At 38.3% G+C, this 25,182-nt stretch overlaps 1 protein-coding gene across 5 annotated transcripts in view; it reads left to right on the top strand.

Annotated features, from left to right (window-relative positions):
- Nucleotides 1-25,182, top strand: part of ASB3 (ankyrin repeat and SOCS box containing 3) — a 126,737-nt gene that overhangs the window by 25,449 nt on the left and 76,106 nt on the right. For 2 of the 5 annotated variants that reach the window (XM_030920803.1, XM_030920806.1), the window contains exons 2-4: nt 656-864; nt 2,953-3,018; nt 12,297-12,455. In XM_030920803.1, coding sequence (XP_030776663.1) covers nt 669-864; nt 2,953-3,018; nt 12,297-12,455 — 421 coding nt within the window. In that variant the 5' untranslated portion in view covers nt 656-668. Of the gene's footprint in view, nt 1-655; nt 881-2,952; nt 3,019-4,520; nt 4,686-12,296; nt 12,456-25,182 lie in introns of those variants that run through there. The other 3 variants (XM_030920804.1, XM_010378883.2, XM_030920805.1) reach the window with 3 other exon arrangements.

Raw genomic sequence — 25,182 nt, 5'->3', positions numbered from 1 at the left:
GGCAAGAACTCTGTTAAGAACTTTCTGGGCTATGTAGGAAAGTGGGGCTCATCTCTTTATGGTGTTCTCTGTTGGTTTCAATATGCTCAGTCAGTAGGACTATTTGGTCAAGTGTAGAGAACCTGAGTGTTTAACTTCTTCTAGAAGGGACCAGCAGTTGCAGGAAGACTAGAATGGCACCTATCTTTCACTGCTTTTCTGGACTTTTTGGGTTTAGTTGTTTCCTATAGAGGGCTATAATTGAGACTGAGCGTTGCTGGTAGTTGAATGGTCATCTCTGCACAATGTAGTGTACACTGGGGATTAAGTAGAGGTGCTCTCATCAATGGAGCACCTAAGAGTACATTGTGGTGGGGTATGAACAGGAGCAGAAGCCTGCTGCTCAAACATTTCCAGAGAAGGAAAGATAGAACACTTAAAAGTCCCTTCATGTTTTTAGTAGGAACATTCCAAGGAATTCTAATGTGCCAAACAGAGAAACTTCCTGGTTTAGGCACCAGCAGAGACTGTGGCATGGTAGTCACTTTCTGTATTGTGGGCCCTTCTTCAGCAGTCATGTGAGAGGTACTAGACAGGCCCACCGTGATCTGCTAACCTCTGGGAGTGAAGTGTTGTTTTATTGACTATAGTATTATCCTTCTACCTTGTTTTGTAGACTGGTCAAACAAATGGATTTTACAGAAGCTTATGCGGACACGTGCTCTACGGTTGGACTTGCTGCCAGGGAAGGCAATGTTAAAGCCTTAAGGAAACTGCTCAAAAAGGGCCGAAGTGTCGATGTTGCTGATAACAGGGGATGGATGCCAATTCATGAAGCAGCTTATCACAACTCTGTAGAATGTTTGCAGATGTTAATTAATGCAGGTAAAGTAAATTTAAGGTATGGAGGCTTCGCTTACAAGCTGGGTTAATAAAACATAATAAAAATTATAATAGATAACTTATTAACAGCAATATTTGTTTCCCTTGCTATAGTCATAAAATAACTGCCTGAATTTATTTGTTAAGGATAGTAAGATTACTTGCCTTGGATTCAATTAGTATGATATTCTAGTTGGACATTTTATGTGCAAGTGCCTCTGTCTGGCCTCTTTTTATTGACCGAGCTAGGTGACGTGGGAGAAGTAGTCTGCTGTTTGAATTTAAGCATTTGGTAGTTACTGGTCATGTTTATTCTTTCTTCCTTTACCAAACAGAAAGAGCAATTGTACTGAAATTGAGGATATGTTTTGATTGAATTAATCTTTTTCTTTTTAAACACTTTTTAATACTTTTGGGAATCTTTACAACTACTTAGCATGAGTATTTACAGCACAGAAATAAGCCAGTGCTACAAACCAGTGCTATAAACTGGGTTTTCTTCTTCCTGGATAGCTAGTTGTTAAATGTTAACTAGCACGCTACTGAGTGAAGGGGACTGACTAAAGGCGAGATTCTGACATTTAGTAGAGAGCGGGTAGGAAGAAAACAGATGGTGGATTGAGCATTGCTTTGTAATAGTCATTGTGCCACATGCTCAAGTTTATCTTCTTTATCTAATATTTATAAAAGTGGTGTTAGAGGCAGTATTCTCCTCATTTTATTGGTGAAAAGACCAAGGCTCAGAGAAGCTGACTTGTAAAAGGTTACATAATAAACTAGGGTATTTGATTTGAACCCATTTCTCTGACTCTGAAGCCCTTTTTTTCTCTCATACCATACTTCTAACATTTAATTGAATGAATTTATAGCATTCAGTTAAACTGAGGTTGACTATAATACTCTGCATTGTAACACTCAGAGAACCATTTACATTTCATTGATCATGGAAATTCAGACCCTCTTCCCTGCATACTTATCATCACCAGGTATAGGTGCTTAAAATATAGACTTCTGGGTCCATAGCTCATCAGAACTACTAATTTGTTACCTCCTGGACAGGAAAGGAAATAATCTTTACATTGTTTTTGCTAGTGGTAGGTGATTTTTTTTTTTTGTTTTAATAGCTAAGAGATGGTAAGGCTAAACTCCCTAAATCGTACTGCAGGAAATTTGTTATGATTGTTTTTAAAATCACATGTTCAAGTGTCTAGTGTCTATTATAGTTGAGTTTTTGAAGATACTGGAAAAATAGATGTTATTCCTCTAATTTCAAATGCTTAAGAAATGTTTTCAGAATCTGTTTGAAGTTAACTATAAAGCTTGAGTTCCCAGACTATTTGTAGTAACAAAGACGTGAGTTTGAATATCCTTTTCTAGGCAAAAAGCTCATTTCCAATAAACTCTTACGTCTCTTCTTCATATCGGAATAGCATAGTTTAATGTTACAGATTTTTTTCCTTTATCTGCTAAGTAAACTTGGGCATGCTTTTGGCTAAAGGGATTTGAACTGGCTGTTAAATTCATCTCTACAGTTGTCCCTCTGTATCCACAGGGAATTGGTTCCAAAATATCCACGGACACCAAAATTCATGGATGCTCCTCAAGTTCTGCAGTCTGTCCTGAAGATAGAAAAATGTCTTATACGCAGATACAGAAAGTCAGCCGTTTGCATCTGTGGGTTCCACATCCCACAGATGCTATTATCTTCCATCCCAGTTGGTCGAATCTGCAGGTGCAAAACCCATGGATACAGAGGCCGACTGTATTTCCTTTTTTTCTGAGATGGAGTCTTGCTCTGTCGCCCAGGTGGGAGTGCAGTGGTGCAATCTCAGCTCACTGCCACCTCCACCTCCCAAGTTCAAGCGGTTCTCCTGCCTCGGCCTCCCAAGTAGCTGGGACTACAGGTGCACACCACCAATGCCTGGCTAACTGTCTCACTTTGTTGCCCAGGCTGGTCTCAAACTCTTGGCTCAAGTAATCCTCCTGCCTCAGCTTCCCAAAGTGCTGGGATTACAGGTGTGATGCACCACACCTGCTGTCTTTTGTTATATAATTTTCCTACCTCCCTAATGGCTTCCTGATGTTTCATAGGTGTTCTCTCGGAAGTTAGGAATTCCCTTTCTCTCCGTATATTGTTGCGTGGGCGTGGAGGACTAGGTAAGCATACTTTGAGTCTGTATATATATTTACCCTTTTTCCTCCTCCTAATTCTAGTGTATAATGGCGCCTGTTTTTGCTAGGATGTCTCTCCCTAATAAAGAAGTGGGGCTTTCAGGCATAATTAGAAAGGCATGTGAAAAGAGTAAAGTTAGCCAGTCACAACTTAGTGGCTGGCAGAAGTATCTAGTGACTGACTGTCCTAGGACCCCTTGAATAGTTACAGATCTGGAGGACAGTTGTCCGGGACAAGAGAGTAAGACTGAGAAGGCCGCACCAGTGTCCAGGACAGTTAACCTCCTGGCCCTCAATGGTCAAGCGTACCTGGGGCTATGTGAGGGTGATGGCATGGGCTGGTGCTTGCCCCGGGCACCCTCAGTCCTGCTGCTGGATCATCTGGTTAGTGGCTTCTGACTCAGAGGACCTTCGTCCCCTGGGGCAGTGGGCCTTCTAGTGATTCCCTTGACAAAAAGGGCATGGACGAGGGGGCGGCTTATTTCTATTGGGACAATCTTTTAAAGTGTCCTTGTAGACCGCACTGCAAGCAATCCCCATTAGGCATTCAATTTGCCCAGACTTTCCCTGTACCAGAGACTCCACAGTCCACTTGCCTGAGGGCCATGACTAAAACGGTAGCCTTTTTCTTATGCTGTTTATCCCGTTCTGACTACTCCTCCTAATCTGTATTATAAAAAAACTGAGGTTGCCAGGTTCAATAGGGTTTCTAAGTTTTGCTCCGGGCCTAAGGCAGACTTTTGAAGTTTTCTTCTAATGTCTGCAGTTGATTGAGTGATTAAACTTATCCTTTAAGATTAGTTGGCCTTCAATAGAGTCAGGCGACAGGGAGGTATGTTTCTCAGTGCCTCCCTTAGTCTCTTCAGAAAGGCAGTAGGATTTTCTTCCTTTCCCTGTGTTATAGTGAACATCATTGAACAATTCATAGGCTTCTTCCTACTTTTCCTTAGCCTTCTAGCATGCAAGTTAGCAAACGTCTGCGGCACCAATCTCCATATTCTGATTCTGCGTCCCAGTGAGGGTCTACACTGGGAACTGCCTGCTGGCCTGTGGGGAAGTGTTCTCTTTCCTCTGTTGTCATCCTGTTGTTGACCTGACTGAGATACCAGAGATAGCCAAACTCTCGGGCTGCAGTTATGGTGGCACTTCTCTCTTTTGGGGTTAGTGTCTGATCTAGCAGTAACATTATATCTTTCCATGTCAGATCAAAGGATTGCCCTAACCCTTGTAAAACATCAATATAGCCATCAGGGTTATCTGAGAATTTACCTAGTCTATTTTAATTTTCTTCAAGTCTGACAGGGAAAAAGGTACATACACTCTGACTGGGCTGAATTCTCCAGAATACATCTTAGGGGCATTTTTGCCTTGCGGGGAACACTTCCCATCTGAAAAAAGAACATAAAGATGCCAGCACCCCTAGTCATTTTCCAATGAGCATTAGTCCTAAAGCGTCCTCTATGGTCCTAATGCTTATTCCTTTCCAGGGTGCATAACCACCCGTGGACCTCTGCTTGTCGGATTAGTTACGCTCACCGATGTAGCAGTCCTGCACCTGTTTTCCCGCCTTTCTTGACCGCAGAGAAAGGGGTCCAGGCTGCTGGATTCTAGCGGTCTTTTACCAGCGTGCCCAACATTGCCTCTGCGATCGGGTGAGTTCTAGAGCTGGGCTGGGTTCCTGAGTATTTCATAACAACGCAGCTGCCCCATCAAGATGCATTCCCATGAACAACAGTTCTTATGCAAATTATTTTCAGAGAAGGTGTAGGTAACCTTTTGAGTCAGGATTGAGATACAGTTTTTGCCCACTAGGGCCTTTGTCCTTCTTTTCCCTTGCAGGAATATGCCCTAATTATCGATCTTAAACTTTTTGTTGCCCTGGATTAAGTCCTTTCGGATATGTAATATGAGAGATGGCTCCTATTTGTCCTATGTGCCTTTTTCCGTGGGTTACTGGGTTAAGGATTTTTGATAGGAAGGCTACGGGTTGCCAGTGGTCTCAGTGTTCTCAGGCTATGCCCTTGCTTACACTGACAACAAGGTAATATTGGAGTGTTATAGGGTCACAGGGAAGACCTTCAATTATCAATTATAGGTTTTAAATTTACCCTGACTTTTAAAGGAATAGGGCACAATTTTTTCTTTACTACTTCTATGTCTCTTTTTCTCTCTCTCCCTCTTTTCTGTCTTTTCTTTCTCTCTCTATCTCTTCTCTCCTTGACTTACTCAGTTCACTTTCATCCTGCTCTATTACGTTGTTGTAGACCCAGTTCCAGTTGTTAAAGTACTGGGTCATCAGTTCTAAGGCCCTGGCCAAGGAGCCAAGGGTTGGAGATTGTATTGCAGAGGGGTAAGCTGGATAGAAATCGGGGAGGAGAGCATCTTACACAATGGGAGAGTAATCCTCCTAGCCATTTACAAACTTGGGGACCTGGCAACAGTGATAGGGAATGGGTCCCACATAACTGCCCATGTCAAGAGCTGTATATCTAAACTGGGAGGGACACCAGGGACAAGACTCCCTGGGTTCATAGCCTAGATGCCTAAGGACACAGCATAGAGTTTCCTTAGATCCCTTTGGAGATACAACTTGCTCTAATACTTAGGAAAGGAAGTGAAAGTCTGAACCATTGGTACCTAGGAGGCAGGGATCGGAGGAAGGAGAATCAGAGATAAAGAGAATTTTGGGCTATACTTTCAAGAAAGTTGTGGTCAGGACCCAGGAGGTATGGGTCAGAAGGAAAGGTAGTAGCGCATGCATGGGCAGCTGTTAAGTAGAAACTTCTAGCTGTGGGAGTTCGGGACAACAGCTTTCTGCCTCTAGTCGGCCCTCAGCTTCCCCAGGAAAATTGAAAGTGGAAGCTGGTTCCAGGCAGACCAACGCTCCCAACCCAGAAGGGTTGGGGTTGTTAGAAAGCCCTTTCCCAGATAGCCTCACACCTGAGTCTTAAGTCCGGCATCTACGCTAATCATTTTTAACCAGCTGACAGGTGCCCGGTATTTTCTTCCAATTCTAAGGAAGGATAGGACAGAATAGCAAGTGAAAGCGGTCCAATATTACTCACTGCTTTGGAGGGCCCTTTGTGGTCACCAAAATGTTACCGGCGAGGGGGGGACTTGTTCTTAGAGCTTGCAAGATAGTGGTGGGCTGCTTCCAAGATGGCGGCAAGCCTCTTGTTCTCTAACCTGGGGTTCTTGGCCTCATGGATTCCAAGGAATGGAATCTTGGGCCACGTGGTGAGTGTTATAGCTCTATTCAGCTCGATTAGGACGAACCCCCAGGCACTTAGCCCATGTAGGAACAACGGCGAGCCTCTAGCTTGATTGGGAGTGGCAATGGGCGCCGCCTCACTGGATCAGAAGTGCAGTGGACACCCTGCCGGATTGGAGGGGTGGAAGTCAACGGTGGGTCTGTGACGACAGCAATCAGCAGTGGTGGATGGTGAGCAAAAGCTCAGTTCAAACCGGAACAAACACGGACCAGAGAGTGTGCAGTTGCAAGATTTAATAGAGTGAAAACAGAGCTCCCATACAATGTGAGGGGGCCCAAAGGGGGTTGCCTGCCCTTTTTTTTTTTTTTAAGTCCTTAAAGGATTAGATGATGCCCGCCCACATTGGTGAGGTGGGTCTTGTTTATTCAGTCCACTGATTCAGATGGTAATGTCTTCCTGAAACGTCTTCACAGATATACCCAGAAATGTTTTAGCAGCCATCTAGGCATCCCTTAACCCAGTCAAGTTGACATGTAAAATTAACCATCACCATGCCAAGTTAAAATATTGATAGATCCTGCTAAATTGTATGCTGTGTTAATCAGGATTCTTTCAATAGTGAGTGAAAGAAACCTAGTTCAAACTAGCTTAAGCAAAGAAAGGGAATATAGTAGCTCAAGTAAATGTAAATCTGAATGATAGGTCTCTTCAGAGATTGCTAGATTCTGCTGTTAGAATGATATCATTAGACAGGCAGGATTTCCCTTTGGAAGTTCTAGACTTACCTTATTTATTTTTTTAATTAAAAAAATTTTTTTTTTAAAGAGATGAGGTCTTACTCTGTTGTCCAAGCTGGAGTGCAGTGGTGTGATCATGGCCCACTGCAGCCTCCAACTCTTGGGCTCAAGTGATCTTCCCATCTCAGTCTCTGGGATAAATGGGACCACAGACACATGCCATCACATCAGGCTAATTTTTTATTTTTTATATTTTGTACAGATGGGAGGTCTTGCTATGTTGTCCAGGTTGGTCTCGAACTCCTGGCCTCAAGTGATACTCCTTCCTTGGCCTCCCAGAGTGCTGGGATTACAGGCATGAGCCACTGCATTAGGCCTTACCTTATCTGTAAAGAGCTCTTTATGTATTCTGGATATTAATCCTTTGGTGTTATATGTGTTTCAGGTATTTTCTCTTCACTTTTCTTATGGTGTCTGCTTTCTTTGTAATGCCTTGCAACCTCTTCCTCTTCACTGACTTCTTTCATGCATTTTGTGTGCATTATGAAGTCTCTCCTGAGGGTTATCTGAGAAGTTTTCATATAATAAAATTCCTTGTATTGTGGAAATCATTTTATATCTAACTTTATAATTCCTAAATAAAATATAGTAAGATGATATAAATTGTGTAAATGGTGTGGTGATATAATCTTGACATTTATTACACTTGTGATTGGCATGTAGTAAATTTGTCATCAAATTCTGGCTCAGCTGTTAAGAAAGATTCTGATCTTAATACTTAACCTATCTCCTCTACTGAAAACCTTGTGGTTTTACTTTCCCTGTCAGAGTTTGCAGAAAACAAAAATAATGGTCTACCACCCATCACTACCACTTTTATAAGAAGTAATAGGCAAGTTTATTTATTCATAAGTAAAAAGACACTTTATGTCAGCAAACATAGGGTGTGGTTTCATTGGCAGTGTTTGGGCCAACTCTTGTCATTGCTACACAGGCGTCAGTGGCTGGCATTGGTTCAGCTGCGGTGGCTCTAATTCTCCAAGTAGTCCCAGGAAAGAACTCACAAGTTGTGAAAGACCTGAAGTGCTCATTGTGTTTGTCCATTAAGAATGTGTTTAATACCCGTACCATTTAAAGTTGCAGTAAGTAGATGAGAAGGAGAAATCACCTTGCCTTCCTTTTAGGGTAAAGAGAGATTAAAGCATTAAAAACAGTGAGTAGGATGAGCCATTTCTTTTTCAGGAAACCCCCCTGTAGAGAAGGGAAGAGAGTGAGAAGGTGGTGATTGATGGTCCAGTACAAGGTAGATAAGATCCCTTTGCTAAAGCTCATGTATCAGTTTAAGGAAAGCAGTTTATCTTTGGAACTTTCAAAACTAATTTATAGTGGGTGCTGAAAACTTTCTTAAAATGGTACTTTGGAGACTTTACTACATTCGTAACAACTTTAACAGTACTTAAATTGCATATCTGTCTGCATTTGTATTTTACAAAAGTTCCGACTATATACCTAATTGTATTGAACCCCATTGAGAGTTGGTCCAGCTAATTTATCCTTGTTTGACTGTTATGGAACCTGAGCCTCAGAGAGATTTAAGTAATTGGCCCAAAGTGTAACCCATATTATTTCTGGCAGAGTCAAAATTGCAGCCTAAATCCAACTTCAAATGTTACCTTCCTGGTCCAGTGATTTTAAAGTTAATATCTTTTTTTTCTATAGGTAAAGTATTTCAGGATCTCAAATTAGTAGTAAATTGACTTCAGTATTTCTCACCTGTGTGAGAAGTGCCTTTTGTTTTCTTTACTTCATAGATAATCACACAGGAGATTTTATTTCCTTTTCCTAAGATGAGTGTGTATGCAAGTCACTAAAGGTGGCTTGCATTCAAGAAGTGAGAATTAAACTCTACTTCCTTGATGGAGGAGTCTTTACATAAATTATTTGGAATTCTTCTATATTGGAGATTTATCTCTTCTTTCCCATTAATTTATATATTTAGTCATTTATATCTGCATGGACTCATTATTACTTATTTTATACCTGTACTTTAGATTACAATCCAATACAAAGTAATTTATTTTGTTGCTCATACTGTTTTGGTCATAGGATGCCCTTTCAGAGTGGCTCCTGTGTCTCTTTTGCATGCCCCCATTGTTTGTTTTTTGAGCACTTTTTACTTTTTGGACCTGTGGTATGCTCCAGACTCTTTGTATGTTTCCCACCTCAGCCCTGGGATCAGCCATTTTCATAAGAGCGCTGGTTTCTTTTATGGGAGAATGATATTGGAAACCAAGATCTGAGGCCAGGCACGGTGGCTCACATCTGTAATCACAGCACTTTGGGAGGCCGAGTCGGGCGGATCACCTGAGGCCAGGAGTTTGAGACCAGCCTGGCCAACATGGCAAAAACACGTCTCTACGAAAAAAATACAAAAAATTACCCGGCTGTGGTGGCGCGCCTGTAATTCCAGCTACTCAGAAGGCTGAAGCAGCAGAATCGCTTGAATCCGGGAGGTGGAGGTTGCAGTGAGCCAAGATCGCACCACCGCACTCCATCCTGGGCAATAAGAGTGAAACTCCATCTCAAAGAAAAAGGCGGGGGAGGGGAGAGGAGCAAGATCTGAGGATTAGGTGTGCTTGTTGCTACTGAACTGTCATTGATTTTAAGCTAAACATGAATTCATACTGATGTCTGGACTCTAATCCAGAACCACATGGACTGTCATTGATTTTAAGCTAAACATGAATTCGTACTGATGTCTGGACTCTAATCCAGAACCACATGGACTGTCATTGATTTTAAGCTAAACATGAATTCATACTGATGTCTGGGCTCTAATCCAGAACCACATGGTTCATTCTAGCCTTCCCTCTTTCCTTAACTGTAAGGTTCCTCTATAGCAGTAAGAAACCTGGCTCGCAGATCTGCCATCTGTTTATTTATTTGTTTGTTCTTCGTATTCACGTAGAGTGGTTTCAGAATTGTTAATCTCTACTCCTAGAAACAACTTTACCAACTAGACTAGAGTGTTTATTGCAGTTCTTTTTGTCTTTAGTCTTACAGTTTTCAGTCATAGCATCATTTATCAAAGTTATATAGACTAGCATCTTTTTTCTCTATCTCTCAGTGTGGTTATGACATATATTTGTATTCCAATTAGATTCTTTTGTCACAGTCTGCATTCTATTCTAGGATCCCCCTTCCTTTTACCTCCTGGTTGATTTTTTTTTTTTTTTTTTATGTTGCATACATTGAAGTTCACTCTTTCTGCTGTAAGGCATAATATTTAAATGGCCAGGATTAAACTTTATCTCTTTTTTTCCTTTGTAAGTGGAGGAGAACATCTTCTCTTCTTTATAAGAGAAAGTTCCTTGGCCTCTGTAATGTAACACTGGGCTACGTCTCCTACCTGTTAGCGATCATCTTTCTTAGTCTCTTATTGCATCTGTTGATTCCTTTCCCTGATGGGTACCTTCCTTTCTGCATTTGTACCAGGAGCACATTACTTTACTTTTTCTAACTTTAAGACATGGTTTAATATATAGTAAGTCTAGGCATGTTTCAATGCTTGTCTTGTTCATTTTTCTAAATTCTTTGTTACTCTTACCTGCCCTACTGATAGAGGAGACAGCCAAATGCTGCCCAGGTCATTGTGCACAGGGAACTTGCCTGAACATGCCCATGGGGGTGAAAAATTCCCTCCCTTAATACGTGCACAGAAGGGAAATAAATCAATGTGGAGTGGCTCAGAATAAGGGGCTGCCTGTGCACTGCAAGAATGGAGTGAAGCCACCAGGAATTCTCACCTTATGCGAGGGGAGGAGCCTGGTCTCTTCAGCTCATGTGTGGTGGTCTGGTATTCAATCTGTGGAATGGGAACCTGTTGGCAGGACCCCCTTTGTTAGCTGAGAGCTTTCTTTTAATAAATTCCACTCTCTTCACCTTTCAGTGTGTCCACATGCCTGATTTTTCCTGGTGGTGACATAAGAACCTGGATTTTAGCTGAACTAAGGAGCAAAAAATCCTGCATCACTACCTTAGCCTTATCAACTTGAGTTACTTTATCAAGTATAAAACAAGCAAACAGCTCTACTGGCATTTTTATTAGAATTGTGTTAACTTTATTAATTATTTTGGGAAGACTCAGCGTCTTTATAATATTGAAATTTCCCAGTTAGGAGCCAATCTACCAATGTCAATTATCTATATATATCTTTGTGTTCCTAGGTTTTCATGTCGTTTGTATTCACAAAACTGTCAGGTTAATACATGAAATAAGGGTCGTGTCTGACTAATCTCTGACTAATCTCAATAGACTACTTTGAATAAGAGTCAACTTCTGACTAATGTCTGAAACCCTGTTTCTGTGATATGCCCTTTTAATAATGACTGCCTTATCTTGCCATTTAGTTGTGCATCTGTAAAGTTTGAGACTATTTTCTTTGAATATATGTACTGAGAAGCTGTTACTGTGATATTATGGCTTAATCTACTTGTTTCATCAGTGAGTTACAATTACAAGAATTACTTAAAATAGATGACCAGTTAGGAGCATTCATTTCAATTCTGACACTTCAAGAAAATGTTTTTAAAAGTTTTTTTTTTTTATTTTCTGTTTAGTTTATTCCAACGATCAGAAATGTCTTCACCATTCACTTTAGAGCCCATCCTTCTATAATGGGCAGTTGGAGTGTTACCAGAACCTTGGCTTTTTCATAACAAGTATATTTCAGAAACTTTAACTCATAAATTCCTTATTATATGTCACTGTTTGGTTGTGTTGGAGTGCATTTTATTCTTTTAGAACTGCAGTTTTCATTAACTATTAGACCATAGTCTTAAGTTAGAAAAGGAGTATTTAAAACTGCCTGATGGTATTAGTTGAGTACAAGGAAGTAATGCTAGAGATCAGACCATTTCCTTTATGGAAATTTAAAAATAAAAAAATAAAATTGATTAATATTTTGATAAATTCTGTTTAAGCAAATCTTTAGTGCTGCATCCTCCCCAGATTATTGCTTTTGTGTTACCTTTCAATTTCTGCCACTCCTTTTCCCTTACTCACCAAAAATTAGAGAAGAGAAAATGAGAGTGAGTGGGCAGGATTTGTGTATTAAGAATACCAAAGAGCTGTCCACATGGGGATCTCTGTAGAACTTTTTCTTGATTTGCTAGAGTTTTAAATGGTGAAACCTGTCATTTATAAATTACTGACATTTTAATAGTTCATTAAATTACTCTTGGAATCTTTGCTTTTTAAAACCAGGAAATAGAAGTAATGTCTTCTAGTTGATGGGCTTTGATTCTTCCGTAGATTCATCTGAAAACTACATTAAGATGAAGACCTTTGAAGGTTTCTGTGCTTTACATCTCGCTGCAAGTCAAGGACATTGGAAAATCGTACAGATTCTTTTAGAAGCTGGGGCAGATCCTAATGCAACTACTTTAGAAGAAACGACACCATTGTTTTTAGGTAAGTGTGCTATTTGTGGTACCATTGCAGTTTTTCATCATTTTTTTGTTAAACTAAGCTCAATTTTTCCTTCAGCTGTTGTAATTATAGTATGTTCTTTGGCAACTATTATACCACTACTTCTTTGATTTTGAAACTGAAAAGATATTTTTAAAGGTTTTGCTCTTGTTTTCTATTCTTGGATGGTAGCTTCTGGGACTTTGTTTTTTTAAAGGTGCAAAATCTGTTTTGAATTGTAGGCACCATCATTGTTCTCAGTGTAGTTCTGAAGACCAGGCATCACTGAAATAGTAGCAATAGTTGCAAGGTTACCTGTGAATGTTTTATGTTTGCTTTTGCCTTTTCTTAGCATTAAAAAATTAAGAAGCTTTTATGGAAGAAATCACCAGCTAATACTTTAATGCCAGTTAATGTGTTGCCTGTGTGGATCACTGTTCACACCTCTTCCATTAAAGACTGTTTTTTAATTCCTTAAGGATGACAGCCAAATTCTAAATGGCTTTCTTCCAATAACTCTCTTTTTTCTCCTTTTCCTCCTTTCTTCTATTTGATTCTATTTGTCTTCAGGGACATTGTGTCCCATGAAGTTTAGTGGAACATGAGAAAATTGAGTCAATGAAGTGTTTGGAATAGAATCAGTGCATCTGGACTGTCGTTTTGGTCCTGCCACATGTAATTTGTGTATTTATTTATTTACTGCATGTTTCAGTGTCCTCACTTATGGAATGTGAGTAATAGTACCTATCTGGTCTGGCTGAGAATAAAATGAGTTGTCTATGAAAGTACTTTTTTTCCTTGTGGACTTAAAAATATTATTTAAATTTATGTACTTTAGTAAAATTCATTCTTTTTGATATAATAGTTCTGTGAGTTTTGATGTATTCATAAAATTCTGTAATGACAACAATCGAAATATAGAACCATTCCATCACTCCTCAAAATTCCATCATGCTGCCAACTTTTAATCAATATTTTCCTCCCTCCCCCGGCTCCACCCCAGACAGCAACTGATCTGTTCCTATCCCTGTAGTTTGCATTTTGCTGAATGTCATAGACATGTAACATATATATATATACACACACACACACACCATATAGCCTTTGAGACTGGCTTCCTTTAGCTAGCATGATACTTTTGAGATTCATCCATATTGTTGCATGTATCAATAATCTATTCCTTTTTGTTGCTGAATCTTATTCTATTAAATAGATGTAATACAGTTTATCAGTTAGATATTAGAGTTTTCAGTGTTCAGTGGTTATGATTAAATCTAAAAACATTTGCAGACACTTTTTGTATCAGTGTAAGTTTTTATTTCTTTTGGGTTAATACTTAGGATTGGTATGACGTATGGTAAATATATGTTTAACTTTGGAAAACAAGTTGGAAGTTTTTTTCTACCGGTTTGCATTTCCTTCAGTAATGTTTGAGACTTTTAGTTGCCCTATATCCTTGTCAACATTTGCTATTGGCAGCTTTTTCTTTTTCTCCCTTATATTTTAGTAATTCTAGTGGGGGTTTAGTAGTTGTTGCAGGAAGTCAGGGACCCTGAATGGAGGGACCGGCTGAAACTGCAGCAGAAGAACATAAATTGTGAAGATTTCATGGGCATTTATTTGTTCCCCAAATTAATACTTTTATAATTTCTTACACCTGTCTTTACTGTAATCTCTGAACATAAATTGTGAAGATTTCATGGACACTTATCACTTCCCCAATAAATATCCTTGTGATTTCCTGTGCCTGTCTTTACTTTAATCTCTTAATCCTGTCATCTTCTTTGTAAACTGAGGAGGATCAATGTCGCCTCAGGACCCTGTGATTGTATCAACTGCATGAATTGTTTGTAGAGCATGTGTGTTTGAACAATATGAAATCTGGGCATCTTAAAAAAAAGAAGAGGATAACAGCGATGTTCAGGGAACGAGAGAGGTAACTTTGAACTGGCGGGAACAGAGCTATATTCTCCTCTTTCATAAGCAAATAGGAGAAATACTGCTGAATTCTTTTTCTCAGCAAGGAACATCCCTGAGAAAGAGAATGCGCCCTTAAGGTAGGCTTGTAGATGGTTCCTTTTAAGGCATCCCGTCTTTTGTCTTTTATGGTCGAAGCCGATGGGATGAAATAAGCCCCGGTCTCCTATAGTGCTCCCAGGCCGACTAGAATGGGAAATTCCCACCTAATAAATTGTGGTCGGACAGGTTACCTGCTCTTAAACATGGTTTCCTGATAAGATGTTATCAATGACAATGCGTGCTGGAAATTTCATTAGCAATTTTAATTTCTCCTCATCTGGTGGTTCTGTGATCTCGCCCTGCCTCCGTTTGCTTTGTGATATTGTATTACCTTGTGAAGTATGTGATCTCTGTGACCCACACCCTATTCATGCATTCCCTCCCCTTTTGAAAATCGCTAATAAAAACTTGCTGATTTTATGGCTGGGGGAACATCACGAATCCTGCCGACATGTGATGTCTTCCCCGGACACCCAGCTTTAAATTTCTCTCTCTTGTGCTCTTTCCCTTTAGTTCTCAGCCCAGCCGAGACACTTGAAAAATAGAAAAGAACCCACGTTAAACATTGGGAGTGGGTTCTCCCGATATCTAGTATCTCACTGTGGTTTTAATTTGCATTTTCCTAATTGCTGATGATGTTGAGCATCTATTCATATGATTATTGTCCATCTTTCCTTTTTTCCTCATTACTTTTGTATTTAGATATTTTGTTTTGAAATAATTTCAGACTTATGGAAAGTTGTGGATATTCTGTACAACTACAGAGGAAGCATTTATTGAGGCTCAGCTATATACAGTCTGTATTCTAGTTGCTTTCCTCAAGAAATCTTCTGTGTAGAGGAGTAAAAAAAGTGATTTTACAAGTTAGAGATTTTAAAAGGGAGAATAATTAGTCACCCTTGAATGACAGAAGACTTCACGTGCAGAGTGCTGTATTAACAGTAACAATAACGTTTATTGAGCAGAGTGTATACTAAGCCTTGTGTGGGTGTTTTACATGAAGTAGATAATTGGATATTCAGTATGATTCTGAGACATGTAATATTATTATTCCCACTTTTACAGGTGAGGAAACTTTAGAAAGACTGGATTTAGGAAGAGAAGAGCTATCCTGGAATCTTGATCTTGCTGTTGTCTGTGTTTTGGCTAGAAAACTGATTCAGTGAACTATTAAAAACATGTTTATTGACAAAAAGTTTCCTAATCACGTACATTTGCGAAACACTATGTGCTATCTCCCCCAGCGTAGAAAAACATGAAGACATTACACATGTGACTTATTGTGCCCACCCAGTCTGAGGTATCTACTGATCTCTATGCATTCTCTTAGTGTCTTCATCACTGACTCTGGTTAATTATTGTTTATTTACTTCCCCCTTCACTAGAAAGAATGTTCCATGAAGGCAGGGATTTTATTCATGTTGTTCACTGTTTTAACTCCCAAATTCAGTTTAGTGCCTGGTATATGGTAGGTGTTCAGTAAATTATTTGTTAAATAAAAGAATGAAGGTTTCTGAGAAGACCTCTCATTAAACATTTGTTTAACGTAGAGCTTTGAAACGTATTTGACCGTACTATTCTTTTGCTCTTGTTATCCAGGCTGGAGTGCAATGGTGTAATCTCGGCTCACGCAACCTCCGCCTCCCGGGTTCAAGTGATTCTCCTGCCTCAGCCTCCCAAGTAGCTGGGATTACAGGCCCTTGCCACCACGCCCGGCTAATTGTATTTTTAGTAGAGATGGGATTTCACCATGTTGGCAAGGCTAATCTTGAACTCCTGATCTCAGGCGATCTGCCTGCCTCAGCCTCCCGAAGTGCTGGGATTACAGGCGTGAGCCACTGGCCCTGCTGTATTCTTTTTCTTCATGGAGCATTTAGGAATACCTCAAGGAACATTGATATTCCATGGGACTATTTGAGAAATGCTATTCTGGCCACATAGTTTACAGTTTCAAATTATTATTATTAGAGTCCCATTTATGAAATTCAGTATTGTATCTACTTTTATTAGTATTTGGAGAAGATTAGAGATGCATAGTTTTTAGGGGTTTATATTTCAACATATAGTTAACTTGAACTTTTTATGTTAATGAAGCAAGAGATGGGAGATAATTCAAACCAGTAAATAACTTTAAATTGCTTATTTTTAATAGTAGGATTTATTTTGTTTCTTTGGCAGTGAATTTACCATTTTGTAAATGGTAAATTTGTATTGACTAATAAATAAATATTTTGTATTGACTAATACAAAATACTGTGCCTGGCCAACATAGTATTTAAAAAAAGGAAAGTAGAGCCTTAGTGTTTGTGAAAACGTAATGTGAAAGGGCCGGGTGTGGTGGCTCATGCCTGTAATCTCAGCACTTTGTGAGGCTGAGGTGGGTGAATCATCTCAGGTCAAGAGTTCAAGACCAGCCTGGCTAACATGGTGAAATTCCGTTTCTACTAAAAGTACAAGAAATTAGCCAGGTGTGGTGGCACATACCTGTAATCTCAGCTACTCGGGAAGCTGAGGCAGGAGAATCGCTTGAATCCGGGAGGCGGATGTTGCAGTGAGCCAAGATCGCACCATTGCACTCCAGCTTGGGCAACAAGAGTGAAACTCTGTCTCAAAAAATAAATAAATAAATAAATATAGTGTGGAAGAATGGACATGTCTACATCTGTGTTGTGTTTGGAAAAAAAAGGAATGGACATATGACTCTTTGATTAGATAATATGGGCTTCAGTGTCTTCTCTGCCTCATGAATGATAGGACAAATTTTAGCACTCTGCCTTGGTCACCTTTACATTTTTTTATTTTTTGACTTGGGGTCTTGCTCTTTTGCCCAGGCTGGAGTGCAGTGGCAAAATCATAGCTCACTACAGCCTCAAACTATTGGGCTCAAGCTGTCCGCCTGCCTCAGCCTCCTGAGTAGCTGGCACCACAAGCACAGGCCACCACACCGAGCTAATTTTTTTTTGATGTTTAATTTTTGTAGAGTTGGGGTCTTGCTGTGTTTCCCAGGCTGGTCTTCAAGCGATCCTCCTCCCTTAGCTTCCCAAGTGCTAGGATTACAGGCCTGAGCCACTGCACTTGGACAATCCGTCTTTTAAATAACCGTATAGTGATTCATGCTTCAGTCTATAATGGAAAAGTTTTTAAATTAAAACAAAATCCAAAATACTTCAAGGTTTGTGTCAAACTACGGATAATTTCTAGATGAGGAAGAGTAGCTGGACCAGTTGGACTTAAAGTGAGAAAGGAAGGTTAACCTGTCTAGAATAGCTTCCTTTCCCATCTGTAGAATTATCTTCCAAAATTGAACATTTGGAAGATATTGTTTGAGGTATTTTGTTTCTCTCCCTCAAGGGAAGGTATACTCTATTACATGTTGTAGGACCTGTCCTGATGGCCCAGTTACCACCAGCCTATTGCTGGAGGCTATAGAATATAAACCCAGGGGATCGAAGGGTAGAAAGTGAATATAGAACTATGGAAATCTCCCAGGTGCCCGGAAAAGTTGTTGACATGAGAAGTGTTTTGGATCTGATTATGATTGAATGTAAAGCTAAATGGAAGGACTCTAGAAAGTCAACTACTCCACTGTTGTTAATGGGAATATCTTCCCTTCACAGAACCCACCAACATTTTAATAAAGATGAGCTTTAAAAGGGACCTCTTCAACTTGATGGCAGTAGGAATCAAAATGAGAAAACCTCATGAGAAAGGGCAAATGCAGGAACATCTCATCTTTCTACATGAATATTGTCCTTCCAGAAAACCTTTTTGCTAGCACACAGGTTAGAGTTTTTTTAACAAGGAGTCTTGCTGCCTTATTTCTTTTCTCTACCCTTGCCTCGTCCTTGCCCTGCTCTCTTTCCCTTCCCCTTGCTCCATATCACATAATAAATATTCTAAGGGTAGGTAAAACTGCTTTGGAAATAAAAATATTCTTATTGATAGCTATAATAAATTCTAAATGAAAAATCCAGCTAATGTTTAGGAAACAAATTTCCTTTTTATTTTGTTATATGTAGAAAACATTGGTAAATTGGAGGCTGAAATCTAAACCAGTGTGATTTCACAGAACACTCCATGGGAACTGCATGGTGTGCGCTTTTGGCTTTTGATGGATTGTTTTTCAGTTTTTGTTCTTCTGAGTTTGCTTATTCTGTGTAGCCTTCAATATTACACATAACTGTAATATTTAATAAGAACAGAATGTTTTATAGTGTTGGGTGAGACTGCCTATTTCAGTATTTTACTGTAAAATGTGTCATACTTCAGCTCACATAGCATATCCCTAAACTGTGACTCTGCTGACATATTCCAAAATTGAACAAACCACCATGTGATTCACTTTTCATTAGTGTCTTCATGGATAAGTGATCATTCATAAGGCTATTTTTTGATGTGCTAAGAATTTTGAGGTTTCACATTCATATCTTTTAATATATATTATGTTAAGTAAACTTTGCTTTGGAGTTTTGTTTTTAGATTTTTCAACTAAAAGATTAATCATCTTCCTCAGGGATTGTCATGTAAGCATTTTTACTTGAGGACATGTTTTTTAAAATACGAATTTGTGTTTTCTTAGATTAAAAGTACGGAGTTTACTAAAAGTTACATTTAAAAAGTGTTAATTTCATGTTCTGGTTTTACTTCTGTTTGTCTTTTTAGTTTTATGTTTTATATTTTATATTTTAACTTTATATTTTATATTTCTTTCTATGTTTTAACACAATGTCTTTTAATTACTTTTTTTTTTTTTTTGAGACAGAATCTCACTCTGTCACCCAGGCTGGAGTGCAGTGGTGTGATCTCCACCCATTGCGACTTCCACCTGCAGGATTCAAGTGATTCTTGTGTCTCAGCCTCCTGAGTAGCTGAGCTTACAGGTGCCTGCCACCATGCCAGACTAATTTTTGTATACTTAGTGGAGATGAGGTTTCACTGTGTTGGCCAGGCTGGTCTCAAAATCCTGACCTGAAGTGATCTGCCTGCCTCGGCCTTCCAAAGAACTGGGATTACAGTAGTGAGCCACTGCGCCTGGCTTTTAATTCCTTAATGTAAGCAATTATGAAACTAGGATATTCATTATCTTTCTGGTTTTACCTTCATATAATTAAATATATTTATATAATGTTACTTTATTAGTCACATTTGATTAATAGATTTAAACCTCCAGCTTTTAAAGATGAGGAAATCAGTATCCTTACCTTGTTCTTACATAACTCTCTTTCTCCCCTGACTTTTCCAACTTTTGTCAGTTATATTTGCATTGTTAGTGGGAATAACATTTTGCATTTTGTTCTGGCATGTTAAATCTATCATTTAATTTTATTCTTAGTTCTACAGTTAAATAGCTTAGAAGTTTATCACTAGTTATTTTGTCATGTTTTTTCCAGCCTTGTTTGGTTAAATTACTTCTTTAACACAGTCCTCTAACAGGACCTATGGCAATACTATTCCCTGAGTTTTTACATGTTCAAAATTGAATAATTTGACAGGGTGCTGTTGCTCATGCGTGTATTCCCAGCACTTTGGGAGGCTGAGGTGAGAGGCTCACTTGAGGCCAGGAGTTCGAGACCAGCCTGGGCAACAAAGCGAGACCATCCCATCTCTACAAAAAAAAAAAAAAAAAAAAAGTAAAAAAATTGAATCATTTTAATTGAATAATGATTCAATTCAATAATGATTCAAACTTGAACAATAGTTTGATCAGGTACAAAATCCTTGAATTACATTTCTTTCCTTGAGAACTTTAAAAATGATGATCCTTTCTGTTTGAGAGTTGAAGTCTGAAGCTAGCCTAATCTTCTCTTTTTGTGACAATACTTTTGCATGTCTGTTCCTTATCAGTTTTCTCTCACACAGTGTGTGCCCTTTCAATATGGAGACTTGGATATTTTAAATTTTAGTTAATCTTTCTGGAATTATATCTTTAAGTATTTGTCTCTTCTGTTATATGGTGGTGTTCTTGGGCCAGCGTATTTACACGTTGGTATCTTATATGTTTTCAATGTCTACTGTTTTTTCTCTATTTTTCTTTCTCTGTGTTTTTGTTTTACTTTTCCTGTTTTTTTTTAAAGCCTCTATGTTCCTATTCAGAAATGTCTATTCTCTCTGGTGTTTCTTTCTATTTCAATTTCAGTTGGATTTGTTTATGATTGTTTTTGTTTTTCCCAGGTATTTTCTGAATTCATTAAATTATATCTTTTCCTGTCAGCCATTTTTGACTGAGCACTTGTATTTCAGTGTTGTGCTCTTTTCACAGAGACAATTGCTTCCTTAACTTCTTTTTAAAAATTTACAGCTGTAGATTTAGCTACAGTTTTCATTTGGTTTGTGGTAATTTTTTCTGATGAGAGGTTTTTGCTTTGTTTTGTTGTTGATCTATTAATTGTTTTTCTGTAACTTTTCTTCCTTTATTCTTGTATCTTTGTATGGATTTGTGCTGGTACCTTTGTGATAAATCATCTTGGGAATATGTGAGTTTTTGCTCAATTAGCTGCTTTCAGGAGGTTTATAATAGGGAGGAGGTAGAGGCACATTGCATATTAATATGTCTGAATTCCTTTAGACTCAGGATTTTTGGACATTAATTCATTTAGCTAGTATCTTTCACTAGCCAGTGGGGGTTGGCAGCTGTGGGATTTTTGCAATGCAGTTTCCTATTTGTGGTAGCAGAGATAGACCACTTTTTGTGATTCTTTGTTTGGATCCAATCCCTCTGATTTTCACATTTCAACTGCCCCAGAGAAGTTCCTGCTGCTAGCCTGTGCATTTTTTCCTGGTACTTAGTTTTGTTCCTCAGAGGGAGCCTCTGACCTTTGAGAAGTGTTCTTTGCTAGCTTTTTCTAAGATGTGCAGCTGACACTTCTGTCCTCTTTCTCACACAAGTACCCAGGATTGATCTTCGTTCTTTTGGAGCCCCTTTTACAAATTTTGATCTGGAGTTCAAAAATCTAAAACTAGAATTACAATTTTACTAAAAATGGAGAGTGTGTTTTTGTTTTACTTTCCTTGCTGATTTTGTATTAATTGCTCTTAGATGATTTCTAAGAAAAGTAAAGGGAAATGCCTATATTGTGCTACAATATTAAAATTGGAAGTCTATATTCATTTTTAAAGTAAAACAAAAATTCTTGATTTCAGTATTTTTTTGTAATAATTTGATATTCTAGTATATGGTAGAAATGAATAGACTAGACAAAATCTCCCCCAACCCCAGTCCATACAATACAGTCTGTGTTCTAGTTAGGTTTACCGTAGAGCAGTGTCACTCAAAGTGTCAGTCAATTTATATAAGAAGCTTGAGCCATTGTATAAATCAACATACTAGTTTCTTCATTAAGGAAGTCCTGTCTCAAGGAAAATGTCAGTTAAAATACAGTATGCTTAGGGACATAGTTGTTTACATTCTGTTCAAAACCTCTTACCTTGTTGAGGACTAATATAACAGTTTGCACATTGACAGCCAGTTTGTGACAATGTTCAGTAGCCCTGCTGTACAGTATGCCATGCCTTTGTGGCTATCAAACTGGATTGTTACATAGTTGATGCAATTGTCTCTTCATTCTTCATGATTACTAATGCCATTGGCCAACTAATGATATGCGATTATCATTGATTAGTATGGCTAAAATGGAAATGTTGTTCCTACATAAATAGAGTCTTTTCTATAGGTTTTTGATAGGGAACTCCCAGAATATTTTGTTTCTTTAAGACTTAGTATGGGTCATTCTTACAGGGTGGATCTAGTAAGGAGAATACTGCTGTATGAATGCTTGAAAAAGTTGAATAATTTCTGAAAGTAGTAGAATTACAATGTTATAGCCCTAGAAGAAGGCGTAAGTTTAGGGATGTGTTATCTAAATCAAATGTTTCTTGACTCTGTTGCTGAGGAGACTTACGGAAAAATAATCAATATATAATAGGATAGTGGAATTTTAGCTTTTTGTCTTTTAATACTTTCATTTGATTGAAAGATATATTTTTCTGGATGTGGTCTCTGATGTCTAATTGGCCATTAGACTTCTCCCTGTCTGTTAGAAACCATGAGAAATGTCAGTGATAACATGGATAATTGGATTGGGATATTTGCCACAATGTTTTTGTTATATCCCTAACATAATGAGTTTTGCCCAGAAGGTCATGGTTTTTCCCATCAGTATACATCTTTAAGATTGTTAGCCACTGGGCAGACATGAAGAAATTTATAAAACAGAAATGTAACTTTTTATTATAATTTTTAAAAAATTCTGTATATCAATAAAATACTACATTTCAAACTAAAGATTCATGGCCAAGACATTGTAGGAATCTATCTGATTCCTTAGAGAGTGGTTTGAAATTATGTTTCTGTACTTGATGTGAAAGCCTCATTTTATAACCATTCTGATCATGAACTTTAGTTATGAAATAAATAAGTGGATAGTCCTACTTTGCTAGTGACATTCTTGCAATAGTGGAAGATTCTACATCTTTGCCATTCACATTGCCAGAGTGAAGGGATGCAATTAACGTATATCATCAACTGGAGTTGGGATGGTACTTTAATTGTTCTGCTGTCTTGGGTATGCATAAAGTGCTGGAAAAACATAAACTTGAGGATACCAGAATAAATGGACAACACTGGAAAAAAAATACCTTTTGTCATAGCAATGGAGTTTCTTTTCTAGTGCCACCAGATGTCAGTATGAATACAGGACCAGAGAAATACTGCAGGCGATAAATGTTCTTATGAATGTTCTTTTTTGCTTCATAAAAGAGGTGGGGAAAAAAGTTTTACATAAACTAGGTATACAATGAAAAGATCATTTTACTGTTCAATTGTATAGAAAAATGAAATGTATAATAGAGAACAGAGTACATGTAGAACTCAAAAAAGTAGAGATACAATTAAAAATTCATATGTAATTCAAATGTAAAATTGAATATATAGATGATCTCTGCAGAGCCAGCCAGCCTGCTGCTGTAACTGGAGGAGATGGACAGCCTGTGGTTAAACTGTTCGTTACAGACTTACTCACCATGTTATTTTTTAGAATTGTTGTCAAAATCTGAGCCTCAAAATGAAAGACTAGGCTGGGTGTGGTGGCTTATGCCTATAATCTCAACATTTTGGGAGGTTGAGGTGGGAGGATCGCTTGAGCCCATGAGTTCAAGACCAGCCTAGGCAACATAGCAAGACCTTGTCTGTACAAAAAATGGAAAATTAGGCGTGTGGGTGGTGCATGCCTGTAATCCCAGCTACTCACGAGTTTGAGGTGGGAGCATCACTTGAGCCCAGGAAGTTGAGGCTGCAGTGAGGCGTTAATGTGTCACTCTCCTCCATCATGTGCGACAGAGCAAGACCCTATCTTAAGAACAAAACAAAACAAACAAAAATATGGAAGAGTATATTTTCTAACTAATAGATATAAAACTCACCTCACTGTAATTTTCATTTGGTACAGAATTGTGTTTATAATTGTAATTTGTACAGAATTGTTATAGTAATTCCGTAGAACTCAATAGTCACATTAAGCATTTTTCTAAAAGCATTCAGTAATATAATTACATTTTTAAAAAGTCCCTTAAAAATTAATTCTTTAATGAAAGCTGTATTAAACAATGATGATTGTTTACTATTTCTAGTTAAATTTAGTACTTACATGTGTATGTAGGTCTACCATATTTCTCCTAGATGAGAATCCCCTTTTGAGTTCTTGCCTTCATGAAATCTTCTCATGAGGCTTTGCTTTTAACTGTATTCAATATATTGCATGACACAACTGAGTTGATTTTGGTCAAAAGTTTTGTGTGGGTCAAAGGCTGCTTCTAGTTTCTCAATTTCTTGTTTTCAAAAATATTTTGTTACCTAAGATATGTTTTCCCAGATTGCTTCATTTTTCCTCTAATTTAGGAAATAGAAAAAGGTATTTTTTCAAAATCAGAAAACGTCTGCCTAGAAATTACTGCAGGAAATGTTCTCATGCCATTCTTGCTTTCTCAAGCGTTTACAATTAGAGATTTCTTCCATACTACATTATGTGATCTGTTGTGGGAAAAGCAGTGTTCCTACCCTCAGAGGTTCTGGCTTTTCTCTTCTACTATCTCACTTGGAGTCTTACCTGTTTGCATTGAAGAAGGGAAAGTCTTTCTCCCATCTCTCTGTGTACTTCAGACACTTGGAGCTCTGCCTTCCAAAGTGGGGTCTTTTATTTCATCCTTAATCTTTTTCCTTGGTCTCTGGTCCCTACTGATACCATTTTAATACCAGATACTATGATTCTGCTTTCTTTTTCTTTCCAGGAACCCATAGTACTTTTCTAGCTTCTAGAATTACACATTTTCTTTCTCTCTTTGACACTTACTCCAAGACCTGCAATTGATCGACTGGCTCTCTGTTTCCAATGCTAAACATGTATCTTGAAGACAGGTATGCCCAGTATTCTAGGTTAAATTTCAATTCAATTCAGTTCTAATCTCTAAACCAGTGCTACCCAATAGAACTTGGAATTGTCCTATATCTACATTGTCCCTTATGATAGTCACTAGCCACATGGGGCTCTTGAGTACTTGAAGTTTGTCTGGTTTGATTGAAGAACTCAAATTTTAATTTTATTCCATTTTAATTAATTCAAATTTAAATTTAAACAGCCAAATGAAGCTTGTGTCTTCTATATTTGAGAGCAGTTCTGGATAGCAACAGAATGAGTGCAGTTCTTCGTACATCCTTAAC

This window comes from Rhinopithecus roxellana, chromosome 17 (genome assembly GCF_007565055.1).
Source record: "Rhinopithecus roxellana isolate Shanxi Qingling chromosome 17, ASM756505v1, whole genome shotgun sequence".
Classification (NCBI taxonomy): domain Eukaryota; kingdom Metazoa; phylum Chordata; class Mammalia; order Primates; family Cercopithecidae; genus Rhinopithecus; species Rhinopithecus roxellana.
The sequence above is the reverse complement of the archived record's forward strand: the minus strand, read 5'-3'. Positions and strand labels throughout refer to the sequence as shown.